At 47.7% G+C, this 13,233-nt stretch overlaps 1 protein-coding gene across 4 annotated transcripts in view; it reads left to right on the forward strand.

Annotated features, from left to right (window-relative positions):
• Window positions 1-13,233, forward strand: part of UBE3C (ubiquitin protein ligase E3C) — a 115,289-nt gene that overhangs the window by 79,555 nt on the left and 22,501 nt on the right. For all 4 annotated transcript variants that reach the window (XM_061415325.1, XM_061415326.1, XM_061415327.1 and 1 more), the window contains one exon: window positions 1,444-1,691. In XM_061415325.1, the coding sequence (XP_061271309.1) occupies window positions 1,444-1,691 (248 nt within the window). The remainder of the gene's footprint in view (window positions 1-1,443; window positions 1,692-13,233) is intronic.

The raw sequence follows: 13,233 nt of genomic DNA on the forward strand, positions 1-13,233 counted from the left end.
GAGAGGATGGATGTACAGGTGGTGTTGCAGCCATAGTTACCTGCTTAGAATTCTCTCTGAGAATGAACATGTTTGGTAATTGATCAAAATAGATGGAAATAGCATGTCTGTGGAATTCAGCCATCAGTGAAAAGCCCTTCATTTAAGTATAGTTAGATTTTAAATAGTGTGTGTTAAACTACAGCCCTGCCCTGACACTGCTTGCTGCGTGTCCTTGGATAAGTAGTTCACCGTCCCTGTCCTTGGCTTCATTACGAGGGAATGGGCTGTTCTTACCCAGAGATTGTTGGAGTGTTGGAAGTGGTTGGTGTGTGTGTGTGCGGTTCCTGGCGTGGGTTCCTGCCCGGGGTAGGAATCAGAGGTGGCTGTGTGCTCAGCAGGCACAGCATTTGTCCTCCCTGGTGGGGTGGGCGGGCCTCCGTGCAGGGGCGGTCAGGGGACACAGTCTCACACCCCAGGTCCTGGGACCTTAACGCTGACTCTTGCATATCGTGGTGTTGAGGTTCAGTGGAACCTGCGCTGGCAAAACCGCTTTCCAGGCTATTTCCTGGAGGTCCCCTGGTGCCTTGAGATGCTTTGGGTCGGACATGTGTTGAGTGACTGCACACTGCCTGAGCAGTGGCCGCGGCGCAGACCTGCGGTGGGTTCCGTGCCGGGTACCTGAAGGGTGCAGGTGCAGCGGGAAGCGATGCAGGACGCGGGTTACGCGGTCAGACACGCCTGCTCGGGGATTGAGCCGGGCAGGGCCTCTCTGGCTTGCGGAGTTGTCTTTCATGGCCTGTGTCTGGAAGCCCACACTGGAAACTGCCGCGTTCACTGCAAGTGCGTCTGGGGCCTGGGGTCCTGCTTCCGCGCGCTGTCCTTACGAGGACCGTGTGCAGATGTGTCTCGCGTGTCAGGCAGGCTTCAGCTTTGCGGTGTTGTTTTTTTTTTTTTTTAATTTAATCTTGTGGCATATTATATAACCAAAATCTTTACCTGTTTTTCAGCCAAATGTTGTTTTAAATGACGATGCAGCCCCTGGCACTCTCTCATGTCATTCACTTCTTTAGAATGTCTGTGTGACGTTAGCGTCAGCGACTTCTTTGTTTGTCTCTTTGTCTTCCTTGGCGACTTTGTGGGCCCGTATTCTCCTCAGGTCCTAACTCTGCCCGCTCCCCTGCTAGTGTTTGAGTCTGTTACAGTGAGGGGCGGGGTTCGTATTTTCCCCTGAACACCCGCCTGCTGCCCCTGCCCGCTCCATTCTTGAGCAGAGTGGAGGAGTCCCGGGAAGACCGGCTCAGCCTAGCTCATTGTCTCCTCTTAATGTTGGGTTTTTTTAAGCCTTGCGTTAAAATAGTTTTAACATTCTTGCTCCCCTTTCCTAACTTCCTGTAATACCAACTTGTTTTATTGCTTTTTAAAAAGATATTTTCTCCTCACCCCACCCCCCTTTTTTAACAGAGCCTGACTTGAAAAAGCGGATCCGTGTGCACTTACTGAATGCGCACGGCCTGGACGAAGCCGGCATTGACGGTGGTGGTATTTTCAGAGAGTTTCTAAACGAACTACTGAAGTCAGGGTTTAACCCCAACCAGGGGTTCTTTAAGACCACTAACGAAGGGCTTCTGTACCCCAACCCAGCCGCTCAGATGCTTGTGGGCGATGCCTTTGCCAGACATTACTACTTCCTGGGCAGGATGCTCGGAAAGGTAACGTACATTCGGTGTGAACGTGGGTCCCGACGCGGGTGGTGACGTGTGTGCTCCTGTGTGGCTGCTGTCTGCTTCCTTCAGGACCTCTATTCAGAGTTGCTTACGTAATTTTGACGAACCCCTGAATAGTGTTTTCTTTTATAGCTATATTACGTGCATACATACATTAAAAATTATTGGTGTAGGAGAAGGGGGAGAGGACTGGAGGTTAACCTGGGCAGCTACAGTGGCAGTGGTGAAAAATTTTTAAAAACTTACATGCGTAGAAAATAGAGAACATAGTTACAAAATTCTGCTCATACAAGTCTTACCGTTATGACCTGCTTGCATAGGTGGTGTAAATATTTTAAGTCTTGTCACAGTTGCTCTTGCTGATAACTAGCATTGACAGTGATTCTTTAAGGTTCTGCGAAGTGTTGAAAGTGCTGTGAGGCGGGGCCGTGGCCGTGTGCCGTTTCTTTGGACGTGTGGTCCCTCGAGGATACTGCGGTAGCGCTGCAGTGACCAGAGTGTAGCGCCGGATGGTGTGCACCGTCTTGGCAAACAGAGCTTACCCTTTGTTGTAGATGAAAGGAAAGTTTAATTATATAACCTGGTGGAGACTTCGTATTTAGCGATGCAACTTTGAAAGCACATGTTCCCATTGAAGTCAGGAGCAGGACGGTCATCGTCACTGAAGTAGACCGGCCCTGGCCCATCTGCAGGCTGCTGTAGCACGGTGCCGCAGTCCGGGCAGCTTACCCCCCCGCACAGGCTGACTTCTCACAGCCCGGGGCCGGCCTCTGGCTCAGGGCACCACGTGTCCTGTTTGGTGCAGCCCCCGTCCTGGGCCGTGACTGGTGCCTGTGTCTTCACATAACTCCTGTGTCCCCACATGGCGCAAGGGCCCGGGGAGCTCCGTGGGGCTTCTCTGTAAGGGTGCTAACACTGTTCATGCGAGCCACACCCTCATGACCTAAGCACCAGGGGCTGCATCTCCCAGCACCGTCACGTGGTGGGGCTGGGGAAATCAGACCGTGGCGTGGCCCGCGGATGTGCCAGGCAGAGCCCACAGGTGCACAGCTTCTGTCTGGTTCTTTTCCTTCCCATTTGAGATGGTGGAGAGGAATGCCTGAGGCTTAACTGCCATCCACCACATTTTTAGAGACTGGATTGTAACACAGGGACAGGAGTCCGTTCATCTTCCGAAGGTCAAAGGAATGACCGGAGGCAACTCAGAAACTCAGGGCAGCGGACTGCAGCCCCTGACCAAGTGTCCTCCTCTTTCACTGTTTAAGAAGTGAACTAGGCTCTCCTGCGATGTGGCCGAGCCGGCGGCTTTCCCTGTGGTGGAGCAGGTGGGCGCAGCTGGGCTCTGTGCTCTTGGGCCCTTTCCCTCAGTGGGGACACAAAGGCTGGGGTCTCCGTGGCGGGAGCGGGCTTCCCGTGCCCTGGCCACGAAGCCTCTGTTCTCAGCAAGTGCTGGGGTGACGGGTGTGCTGGTTTTAGGGGGGCCCTGTGGAAGCATGAAGACAGCGGTCTCCAGTGGCGGGGACAGCAGCCCAGCCCCGGCGCTGGTGCCCGGGTTCCTGGAGACGCGTGTGAGGACAGAAAAGTGACACTGGACTCGTGAGCACGTTTTTGTGTCCTGGGTGTTTTTCTTGGTTTGTTTTTTTTTTTTCTTGTCCTGGTTTTATTGAGATAGAATTTGCCAGCCATGCAGTTCACCCAGTTGAAAAGCACAGATGAGCGGCTTCAGTGCATTCACAGAGTTGCACGGTCACCGCCGTGAGCGTAGGGCATTTCCATCGCCCGGGTTAACTCCTCCCCCTCCAAAAAGAGACGAGGCAGACGCCGGCCGACTCGCTGCCTTTTTCTGCAGGTGTGCCGTGTGTCTCCTGTGTGTGCTTCTGCACGTGGCCTCTGGAGTGGCGGCCTCTGCAGTTGGCTCGTTTCCCTCAGCCCGTTTTCAAGGGCCGTTCAGGTTTGAGGTGTCAGGACTGTGTTCCTGTTATTGTCAAGTCCTCGGTCCTGTGACAACTGCGTTATGGAACCGTCCCTCAGTCGTGGACCTCAGGGTTGTTCTGGGTGATGTTTTAGGGGGCAGCATGATAGAAATGAGTTCTTCGGGTGCTTACGGGGGAGAGGGTGGGAGGGTTACAGGTGGATTGTGTCGGCCTCTCAGCAGGCCTGGCCCCCAAGGGACGAGAGAGGTTCTGGAGAAGGACAGTGGACGGGCGGGTTGGCATTCCCAGGGGGGGTGGCCGTCTTTGGTGAAGTGACCATGGATGCAGAACCAGACGGTGGGTGGCTTGGGATCCTGGGAGACTCTGCAGAGAGCTGACGAGCAAGTGCCGCGCCCTCCAGGGACATGCGGCGAGCTGCCCTGGGCTGGGCCGGGCTCTGCCCCATGGGGTCGTTCCGGCAGTGCAGTGGGGCGCACTGGGGCGTCCTGACTGAGCACAGCGGGGAAGGCCACAGAGGAGGGGTCTCCGTCTGAAGGAGAGCGTAGCCTGGAGGAAGCTGAGCAGTGCGTGCAAGGCAGCTGTGGGGTCAGGGAGGTGGGCGCAGGGAGGGTATGGTTCTCCTGGCGGCGGACACACAGCCCAGGGGGGCAGACCGAACAGGAGCTCCGCACAAGGATGCATGTCCAGGTGGGCGGCCCAGGAGCTCTGTCATCCTGAAGTAATTTAGAGACTAGTGTTGCGGTGTAATTTTCTATAAAAGTTAGTCAGAACTACAGTAAAGTTCAACTTTATCATTGTATTCCTTTATGCAGCGCGTTTGCGGTCTGTTCCATGCAGTCCATGCTGTCTTCAGCAGACCTCCTCTCTCCCCCTGGAGCTCCGTGGACTCAGTGGCCCGTTAGAGAAGCACCCTAATTAAAAATCGGGGCCTGCAGAGCAGACGATGCTCTTGTGACTTATTTGAAGTTCACATTCCGTGAAATTCTGCCTTTTTAAGGGGTTTAGTTCAGTGATTTTTAGTATGTTCCCTGAGCTGTGCAGCCATCACCACTAAGATTTCAGAAGGAAATAGTAAAAAAGGAAACCTCATGTTCATTAACAGTTACTCCCCTTCTGCTCCAGTCCTGCTGTCCTGGGCCACCACTGACCTCCTTTCTGTCTCTGCAGTTTGCCTGTTCTGGACTTTTCCTGTGAGCCGAGTCGCGCGGCACACGGCCATTCACGACTGGCTTCCTTGCCTTGGCATAGCGCTTTCAGGGCTCCTCCACGTGGTGGCGTGTTATCCATGCTTGTTTCCTTTCTTGTCTAGTATGTCATCATGCGAGTAACTACCACAGTTTATCAGTTCATTATTTCATGGAGGTTCAGGTTTGGCTCTTATGAGTAATTCTTCTGTGAACACTCATGTACGGGTTTTGTGTGGACACTGTGTTTGCGTGTTCTGTTGCGTGTGGGTGTCTGGCCGTCCTGGCACTCTTGCTGAGTTGGCCACACATGTGTGGGTTGTTTCTCCTCTGTTCCACTCCTCTCTGTGTCCAGCCTTCTGCCAGGGTGACTCTGTTGTGATAGTGTGGGTGTATGTGCATAGTGACGCTGCTCACGTGTGTGTGTGTGTATCTGTGTGTGTGTGTGGGTGTGTGTCTGCATAGTCATGCTGCTCGTGTGGGAGCTTCCCTGAGAACACATCTGCTGTGAAGCTGCAGATCCAGAGGGGAGCAGACCCTCTTAATCCTTCCTTCTGGAATGTATCAGCTCTGTAAACCAGATTCCAGGTCCTAAAAATGGAGTGTGTATAAATGCGGTCTTAATAAAGATCTTGAAATTAAATAAAGTTTAGACAAAAGCAACAACAAAACTATAGTTGTTTGAGAATGGTACTTAATTTAGTTCCTTATTTTAGAGGTTTTACTTGTATAATTTTCTGCAAGGGAATTCTTAAGGGAGCACTAGTTTCTAAAACATATCTGACTATAAATGGTTAAACTTTGTACCAACATGTTAGAAATTGTCCAGATCTAAGTGAGTGTAGTAGTATAGCACTAATAGTGTGGTATCCGAACATTAAATCTTTAAGAGAAGAAAATTGTCTATTGATTGATTATGATATTTATTGGGTCATAATGTATTTAAATTTTCTTTAATGCATATGTTAGTGATTGTTTACTGTGATGAAGTGCAGCGAGGTCCTCAGGAGCACTCCTGTATAGGAAGAATTACCTCATGTCACTGTTCACTTCTCGCTAAAAGTTCCATTAGCAGATGATTCCTGCTCTGGTGTGGGTTGTGATTGCATTTTATCGCCTGTAAATCAGACTCTGGACAGGGAATAAATAAACAGTTCAAGGATGTGGTAATGTCATCTTGAACTTTTTTTTTAAACAGATAGAAACACCTATGTCCATTTAAGCCAATTAAGTTCAGAATATTTATTGGAGGAAATCTTTTATCATATTTGAATTCTACTTGGAAATTTTTTTTCCCCTTGCTTTGGAATATTGATTTAATTGGAACAGAATGCCTATAAATCAGGTTGTTTGATAATATCCTGGTCATATATTTCAGATTTTTAATTAACAGATGGTAAAACTTCAGCATACTTTATAATTTTGTATTTGAGTGGAATTCAGTCTACACTTAATGAATCATAGATGTAGTATTGACAGTTAACAGTTTATCCTGAGATTTTTGAGAGTTGGGAAAATTTATTTTTGTATTCATTAGAATCCTTTTATAGAATGCTCACTGAATTTGCTGAGGCTTTGAAACTGTCGACTGAGGTGAATACTAGTGATTTAAGTTACTTTGGTCCTTAAATGACAAAGCTTCTGTTGTATAACATCTTATTTTGAACTCACCAACTCATTAAGGGTCAGCATAGTTGAGCTGCTTCATCTGATTGAGCTCTGAAGTTATTGTATCTTTCCTTTAGGTTTTTTTAAACATATCATTCAGCTAATAGTTGATCATTCTGTGCTAAGCACAAGTCTGCCAGTCATGACTTGCATGTTGAGACTAATGTTAAGACTCTTTTTATTTAGAGGTCAGCGGATTTCAGAAGCAGTAGTATTGGCTTTCTGAATCTCCCAGTTAATTAGCCACAGGGATGATTCACCATGAGTTTCCTCTTGTTGACCTTCAGTTTTTTTGAGAAACAGAAAAATCAAAGATCATAATTAACAAATATGTAAAACTTATAATTTATAAGTGATTACTTATTTGACGCTTATCCCTTCGGAGAATTGTACTGCTTTTATAGCATTCTAATCACAATTTATATTCTTTTCCATTAAAAGCAACGCGTTCCCAAATCTGGAGATTTCTTCTTCTTCCTAAAGTCATAGTTTTCTATATAAGTTTGTTTCTTCAAAATTAAACATGAAGTTAAAATGGTCTTCAGTTCGATTCAGTTCAGTCGCTCAGTTGTGTCCGACTCTTTGCGACCCCATGAATCACAGCACTCCAGGCCTCCCTGTCCATCACCGACTCCCGGAGTTCACTCAGACTCACGTCCATCGAGTCAGTGATGCCATCCAGCCATCTCATCCTCTGTCATCCCCTTCTCCTCCTGCCCCCAATCCCTCCCAGCATCAGAGTCTTTTCCAATGAGTCAGCTCTTCGCATGAGGTGGCCAAAGTACTGGAGTTTCAGCTTTAGCATCATTCCTTCCAAAGAAATCCCAGGGCTGATCTCCTTCAGAATGCACTGGTTGGATCTCCTTGCAGTCCAAGGGACTCTCAAGAGTCTTCTCCAACACCACAGTTCAAAAGCATCAATTCTTCGGCGCTCAGCCTTCTTCACAGTCCGACTCTCACATCCATACATGACCACTGGAAAAACCATAGCCTTGACTAGCTGGACCTTTGTTGGCAAAGTAATGTCTCTGCTTTTGAATATGCTGTCTAGGTTGGTCATAACTTTCCTTCCAAGGAGGAAGCGTCTTTTAATTTCATGGCTGCAGTCACCATCTGCAGTGATTTTGGAGCCCAGAAAAATAAAGTCTGGCACTGTTTCCACTGTTTCCCCATCTATTTGCCATGAAGTGATGGGACCAGATGCCATGATCTTCATTTCCTGAATGTTGAGCTTTAAGCCAACTTTTTCACTCTCCACTTTCACTTTCATCAAGAGGCTTTTTAGTTCCTCTTCACTTTCTGTCATAAGGGTGGTGTCATCTGCATATCTGAGGTTATTGATATTTCTCCTGGCAATCTTGATTCCAGCTTGTGTTTCTTCCAGTTCAGCGTTTCTTATGATGTACTTTGCATAGAAGTTAAATAAGCAGGGTGACAATATACAGCCTTGACGTACTCCTTTTCCTGTTTGGAAGCAGTCTGTTGTTCCATGTCCATTCTAACTGTTGCTTCCTGACCTGCATACAGATTTCTCAAGAGGCAGGTCAGGTGGTCTGGTATTCCCATCTCTCAGAATTTCCCACAATTTATTGTGATCCACACAGGCAAAGGCTTTGGCTTACTCAATAAAACAGAAATAGATGTTTTTCTGGAACTCTCTTGCTTTTTCCATGATCCAGCGGATGTTGGCAATTTGATCTCTGGTTCCACTGCCTTTTCTAAAACCAGCTTGAACATCAGGAAGTTTACGGTTCACATATTGCTGAAGCCTGGCTTGGAGAATTTTGAGCATTACTTTACCAGTGTGTGAGATGAGTGCAATTGTGTGGTAGTTTGAGCATTCTTTGGCATTGCCTTTCTTTGGGATTGGAATGAAAACTGACCTTTTCCAGTCCTGTGGCCACTGCTGAGTTTTCCAAATTTGCTGGCATATTGAGTGCAGCACTTTCACAGCATCATCTTTCAGGATTTGAAATAGCTCAACTGGAATTCCATCACCTCCACTAGCTTTGTTCGTAGTGCTGCTTTCTAAGGCCCATTTGACTTCACATTTCAGGATGTCTGGCTCTAGGTCAGTGATCACACCATTGTGATTATCTGGGTTGTAAAGATCTTTTTTGTACAGTTCTTCTGTGTATTCTTGCCACGTCTTCTTAATATCTTCTGCTTCTATTAGGCCCATACTATTTCTGTCCTTGATCGAGCCCATCTTTGCATGAAATGTTCCCTTGGTATCTCTAATTTTCTTGAAGAGATCTCTAGTCTTTCCCATTCTGTTGTTTTCCTCTATTTCTTTGCATTGATTGCTGAGGAAGGCTTTCTTATCTCTCCTTGCTATTCTTTGGAACTCTGCATTCAGATGCTTATATCTCTCTTTTTCTCCTTTGCTTTTTGCTTCTCTTCTTTTCACAGCTATTTGTAAGGCCTCCCCAGACAGCCATTTTGCTTTTTTGCATTTCTTTTCCATGGGGATAGTCTTGATCCCTGTCTCCTGTACAGTGTCACAAACCTCATTCCATAGTTCATCAGGCACTCTTATCAGATCTAGGCCCTTAAATCTATTTCTCACTTCCATTGTATAATCATAAGGGATTTGATTTAGGTCATACCTGAATGGTCTAGTGGTTTTCCCTACTTTCTTCAATTTCAGTCTGAATTTGGCAATAAGGAGTTTATTATCTGAGCCACAGTCAGCTCCCGGTCTTGTTTTTGCTGACTGTATAGAGCTTCTCCATCTTTGGCTGCAAAGAATACAATCAATCTGATTTCGGTGTTGACCATCTGGTGATGTCCATGTGTAGAGTCTTCTCTTGTGTTGTTGGAAGAGGGTGTTTGCTATGACCAGTGCGTTCTCTTGGCAAAACTCTATTAGTCTTTGCTCTGCTTCATTCCGTATTCCAAGGCCAAATTTGCCTGTTATTCCAGGTGTTTCTTGACTTCCCACTTTTGCATTCCAGTCCCCTATAATGAAAAGGACATCTTTTTTGGGTGTTAGTTCTAAAAGGTCTTGTAGGTCTTCATAGAACCGTTCAACTTCAGCTTCTTCAGTGTTACTGGTTGGGGCGTAGACTTGGATTACTGTAATATTGAATGGTTTGCCTTGGAAATGAACAGAGATCATTCTGTCGTTTTTGAGATTGCATCCAAGTACTGCATTTCGGACTCTTGTTGACCATGATGGCCACTCCATTTCTACTGAGACATTCCTGCCCACAGTAGTAGATATAATGGTCATCTGAGTTAAATTCACCCATTCCAGTCCATTTCAGTTCGCTGATTCCTAGAATGTCGATGTTCACTCTTGCCATCTCTTGTTTGACCACTTCCATTTTGCCTTGATTCATGGACCTGACTTTCCAGGTTCCTGTGCAATATTGCTCTTTACAGCATCGGACCTTGCTTCTATCACCAGTCACATCCACAGCTGGGTATTGTTTTTGCTTTGGCTCCATACCTTCATTCTTTCTGGAGTTATTTCTCCACTGATCTCCAGTAGTATTTGGGCACCTACTGACCTGGGGATTTCCTCTTTCAGTATCCTATCATTTTGCCTTTTCATACTGTTCCTGGGGTTCTCAAGGCAAGAATACTGAAGTGGTTTGCCATTCCCTTCTCCAGTGGAGCACGTTCTGTCAGATCTCTCCACCATGACCCGCCCGTCTTGGGTTGCCCCATGGGCATGGTTTGGTTTCATTGAGTTAGACAAGGCTGTGGTCCTAGTGTGATTAGATTGACTAGTTTTCTGTGAGTATGGTTTTAGTGTGTCTGCCCTCTGATGCCCTCTTGCAACACCTACTGTCTTACTTGGGTTTCTCTTACCTTGGGCATGGGGTATCTGTTCAGGGCTGCTCCAGCAAAGCACAGCTGTTGCTCCTTACCTTGGACGAAGGGTATCTCTTCACTGCCGCCCTTCCTGACCTTCAACCTGGGATAGCTCCTCTAGGCCCTCCTGCGCCTGCACAGCCACCGCTCTTTGGACGTGGGGTTGGTCCTCCTGGCCACAGCCCCTGGCCTCGGGCATGGGGTAGGTCCTCCCCACCGCCACCCCTTGCCTCGGGCGTGGGGGCGTGGGGTAGCTCCTCTCGGCTGCCGACCCTGACCTCGGACGTGGGGTAGCTCCTCTCGGCCACGCTTTAGTGTGCCGGTCGCAGGCGCCCGCGCTTTAGTGCGCCGGTCGCAGCTTACTGAACAGTAAAAATGGCAAGTGTATGCCAGAATTCAGTTGATTTCAGTACCTAAAAGTATCATTGAAGTTTTAGCTATTCTGAGATATTCACTAGAATTCTTTCTGCCCCTGCATAAGTAGATCTTGCTTTCCATTGAGATATCCCTTGTCACATTTTTTTCTAATTTTTCTTTATTAAAAAAATTTTTTGGGGGGCTGTGCTGGTCTGCAAGGACTTTGCCCAGTTGTGTGGGGGGCGGGGGGAGGGGGGAGCGGCGGCGCTGCTCTCCGGTTGCAGTGTGCGGGCTTCTCCCTGCAGCAGCTTCTCTGGCTGTGGACTCAGGCTCCAGGGCTTCAGTAGTGTCCTGGCTCTGGAGCACAGGCTCAGTGGTTGCAGTGTGTGGGCTCCCTTCTCACATTTTTAAGCCCTCCCACACACTAGCTTAACATGGGTCACTGTTACACTAGGGCTGTTTTTCTTTTTCTAAGCCATGTTAGATTCTCACCTGGAAAGTTAGGAAGACAGACTTTGCTGGTGCTGTTAGAGTGCACTGCATGTAGTCACTTGGGGACTTCCCTGGTGGTCCAGTGTGTTAAGACTCCCTGTTCCCAATGCAGGGGGCCTGGGTTCGATCCCTGTTCAGGGAACTAGACCCCCCATGCCACAGTGAAGACCCAGCCAAATAAATACACTTTAAAGATAAATGAATAGTCACTGTGAAAAGCAAGCCAGGTGAAGACGTGTACTGCTGCTCTTGTTCCTCACATCAGGGTAACTTCTCTGGGAGGCAGCTGGGGGCTATTGAGCTCCTCCGTGAGTGAGACAGACCAGGCAGGGGCTCCTGCCACCCCAGGGGGTCAGAAACGAGGTCAGCAGGCCTCCTGGCCTCTGCTGGTGTAGATGGCCACGGGCAGCAGGAACTCAGGCAGGGCACCGTCAGAGGTGCCCGAGGGCTAGGCAGCTCACCCAAAAGTGCGTGTGGCTACAGAAAAGGCCTCCAAGAGTTCTGTGCTAGGAGTGCAGGAGTGAGGGCGTGACAGCCCAGGGCTCAAGGTTTCGGCTGTAGGGGGTAAAATGTTCAAAACTCAGATGGAGGGTGATGGCTGCACAGCTCTGGGAATATACCAGTACTGACTTCTCGTTGGGGGGAAATGGGACGTGACTTTTCCATCACTTGGTGGGCGGAGGAGCCTGAGCCGGGAGGAGCGGCCGGGAGTGGGCAGTCGCTGGGCAGTGGCTGTGCGCCCGGGTGGATTTCCCGATGCCCAGTGAGGAGAACGGCTTGGAGGCGTGACCTCTTGTCTCCCACCCACCCAGCATCCTCAGAGGTTTTCAGAAGTGAACGGGCTGTTTTCAGAAATAAAGCTGTCAAACCCTTGGTGCAGATTACCAGTTGCAATGATGGAGTAAGTGTCTCTTCTTGGCTTCCAGGGCTGGTGGGATGCCTCATCCCCCTAGGTGGTGAGGGAGCAGGTCAAACCCAACACACAGCATGCCCTCGTCACTGAGGGTCAGGCAGCCATGTGGACAGAGCTAAAGGAGTAAGCAGTTAGGATTCGAAGCGAATCTCCATGTGTGTAATTTTGACAACCTGAAATGTCTCAAAAGAGAATAAATGGTTTTTTGCAAACCAGTTTGTGAATGCAGAATTCCATCCTGCCGATAGAGGTCCCCGCACACAGCGGGCACTCCCTCGCTGCGCCCCGTGACTGGGCACCATCGGTGCGCTAACAACCAGGAGCGCCCCCGCCCTGCAGGAGCCTCAGCCTGAGAGTCCTCAGTAGCCCAGTCAGAGCATGGTGTTCAACTCGCCATCATTTCTTCTGAGACACAACTGCTAAATTAAATAGCATATTAGTATCAGCTTACATCCTTATTTTACATATCTTTAATTTTGTAGATTCCAAGGTTAGCATGATCTGAAATAATTGAAATTATTATCTCCTTGTTCAATTAGAGTGGCCTTAAAACAGGACATCTCTAATATAGTTTTTAGATTAAGTTATAAATGTTCACTTTAGAACTACCTGAAGATTGATAGAGGTGCATTTGAAAAGCATTATTTTTTTATTGATTCTTAATGTAGTAAATTACTGAAGTTATTTGGCAGCAAACAGAACCAGCCTCAGATGCAGCTCACACCGCCCGTCTGGGCACGGCCACGGTTTGCATTAATTGCATGGCGACTGCACTCACTTATATTAAAAGGCTTCTACTGTAATTAATCCTTTTTATTTCAGATCATTTTGGCACAATTTCTAGCTATAAACACTCATAAAAGACAGACAGTTGAAAAATACGTTACAGGTTTTCTCCATATACCTATTGCTGTGTTTTCATGACAAGTGGTTATTGATACGCTTCTAGGAACAAGTGTGCAGCGGGCTGAGGATTGAGGCCAATATGAAAAATGCTAAGTGGATTATTTTGCATAAAAAATTGGCAGTTTTTGAAGTTGTATAATTAACCTGTGTTTAGGAAATACCCTGATTGATGCTTACATTTGTGTCCCAGTTGCATGCATTATGGAAATTTAATTTATAATCCATTTAGCTGATGCAGTCGCGGTTTTTAG

Source organism: Bos javanicus, chromosome 4 (genome assembly GCF_032452875.1).
Source record: "Bos javanicus breed banteng chromosome 4, ARS-OSU_banteng_1.0, whole genome shotgun sequence".
Classification (NCBI taxonomy): Eukaryota; Metazoa; Chordata; class Mammalia; order Artiodactyla; family Bovidae; genus Bos; species Bos javanicus.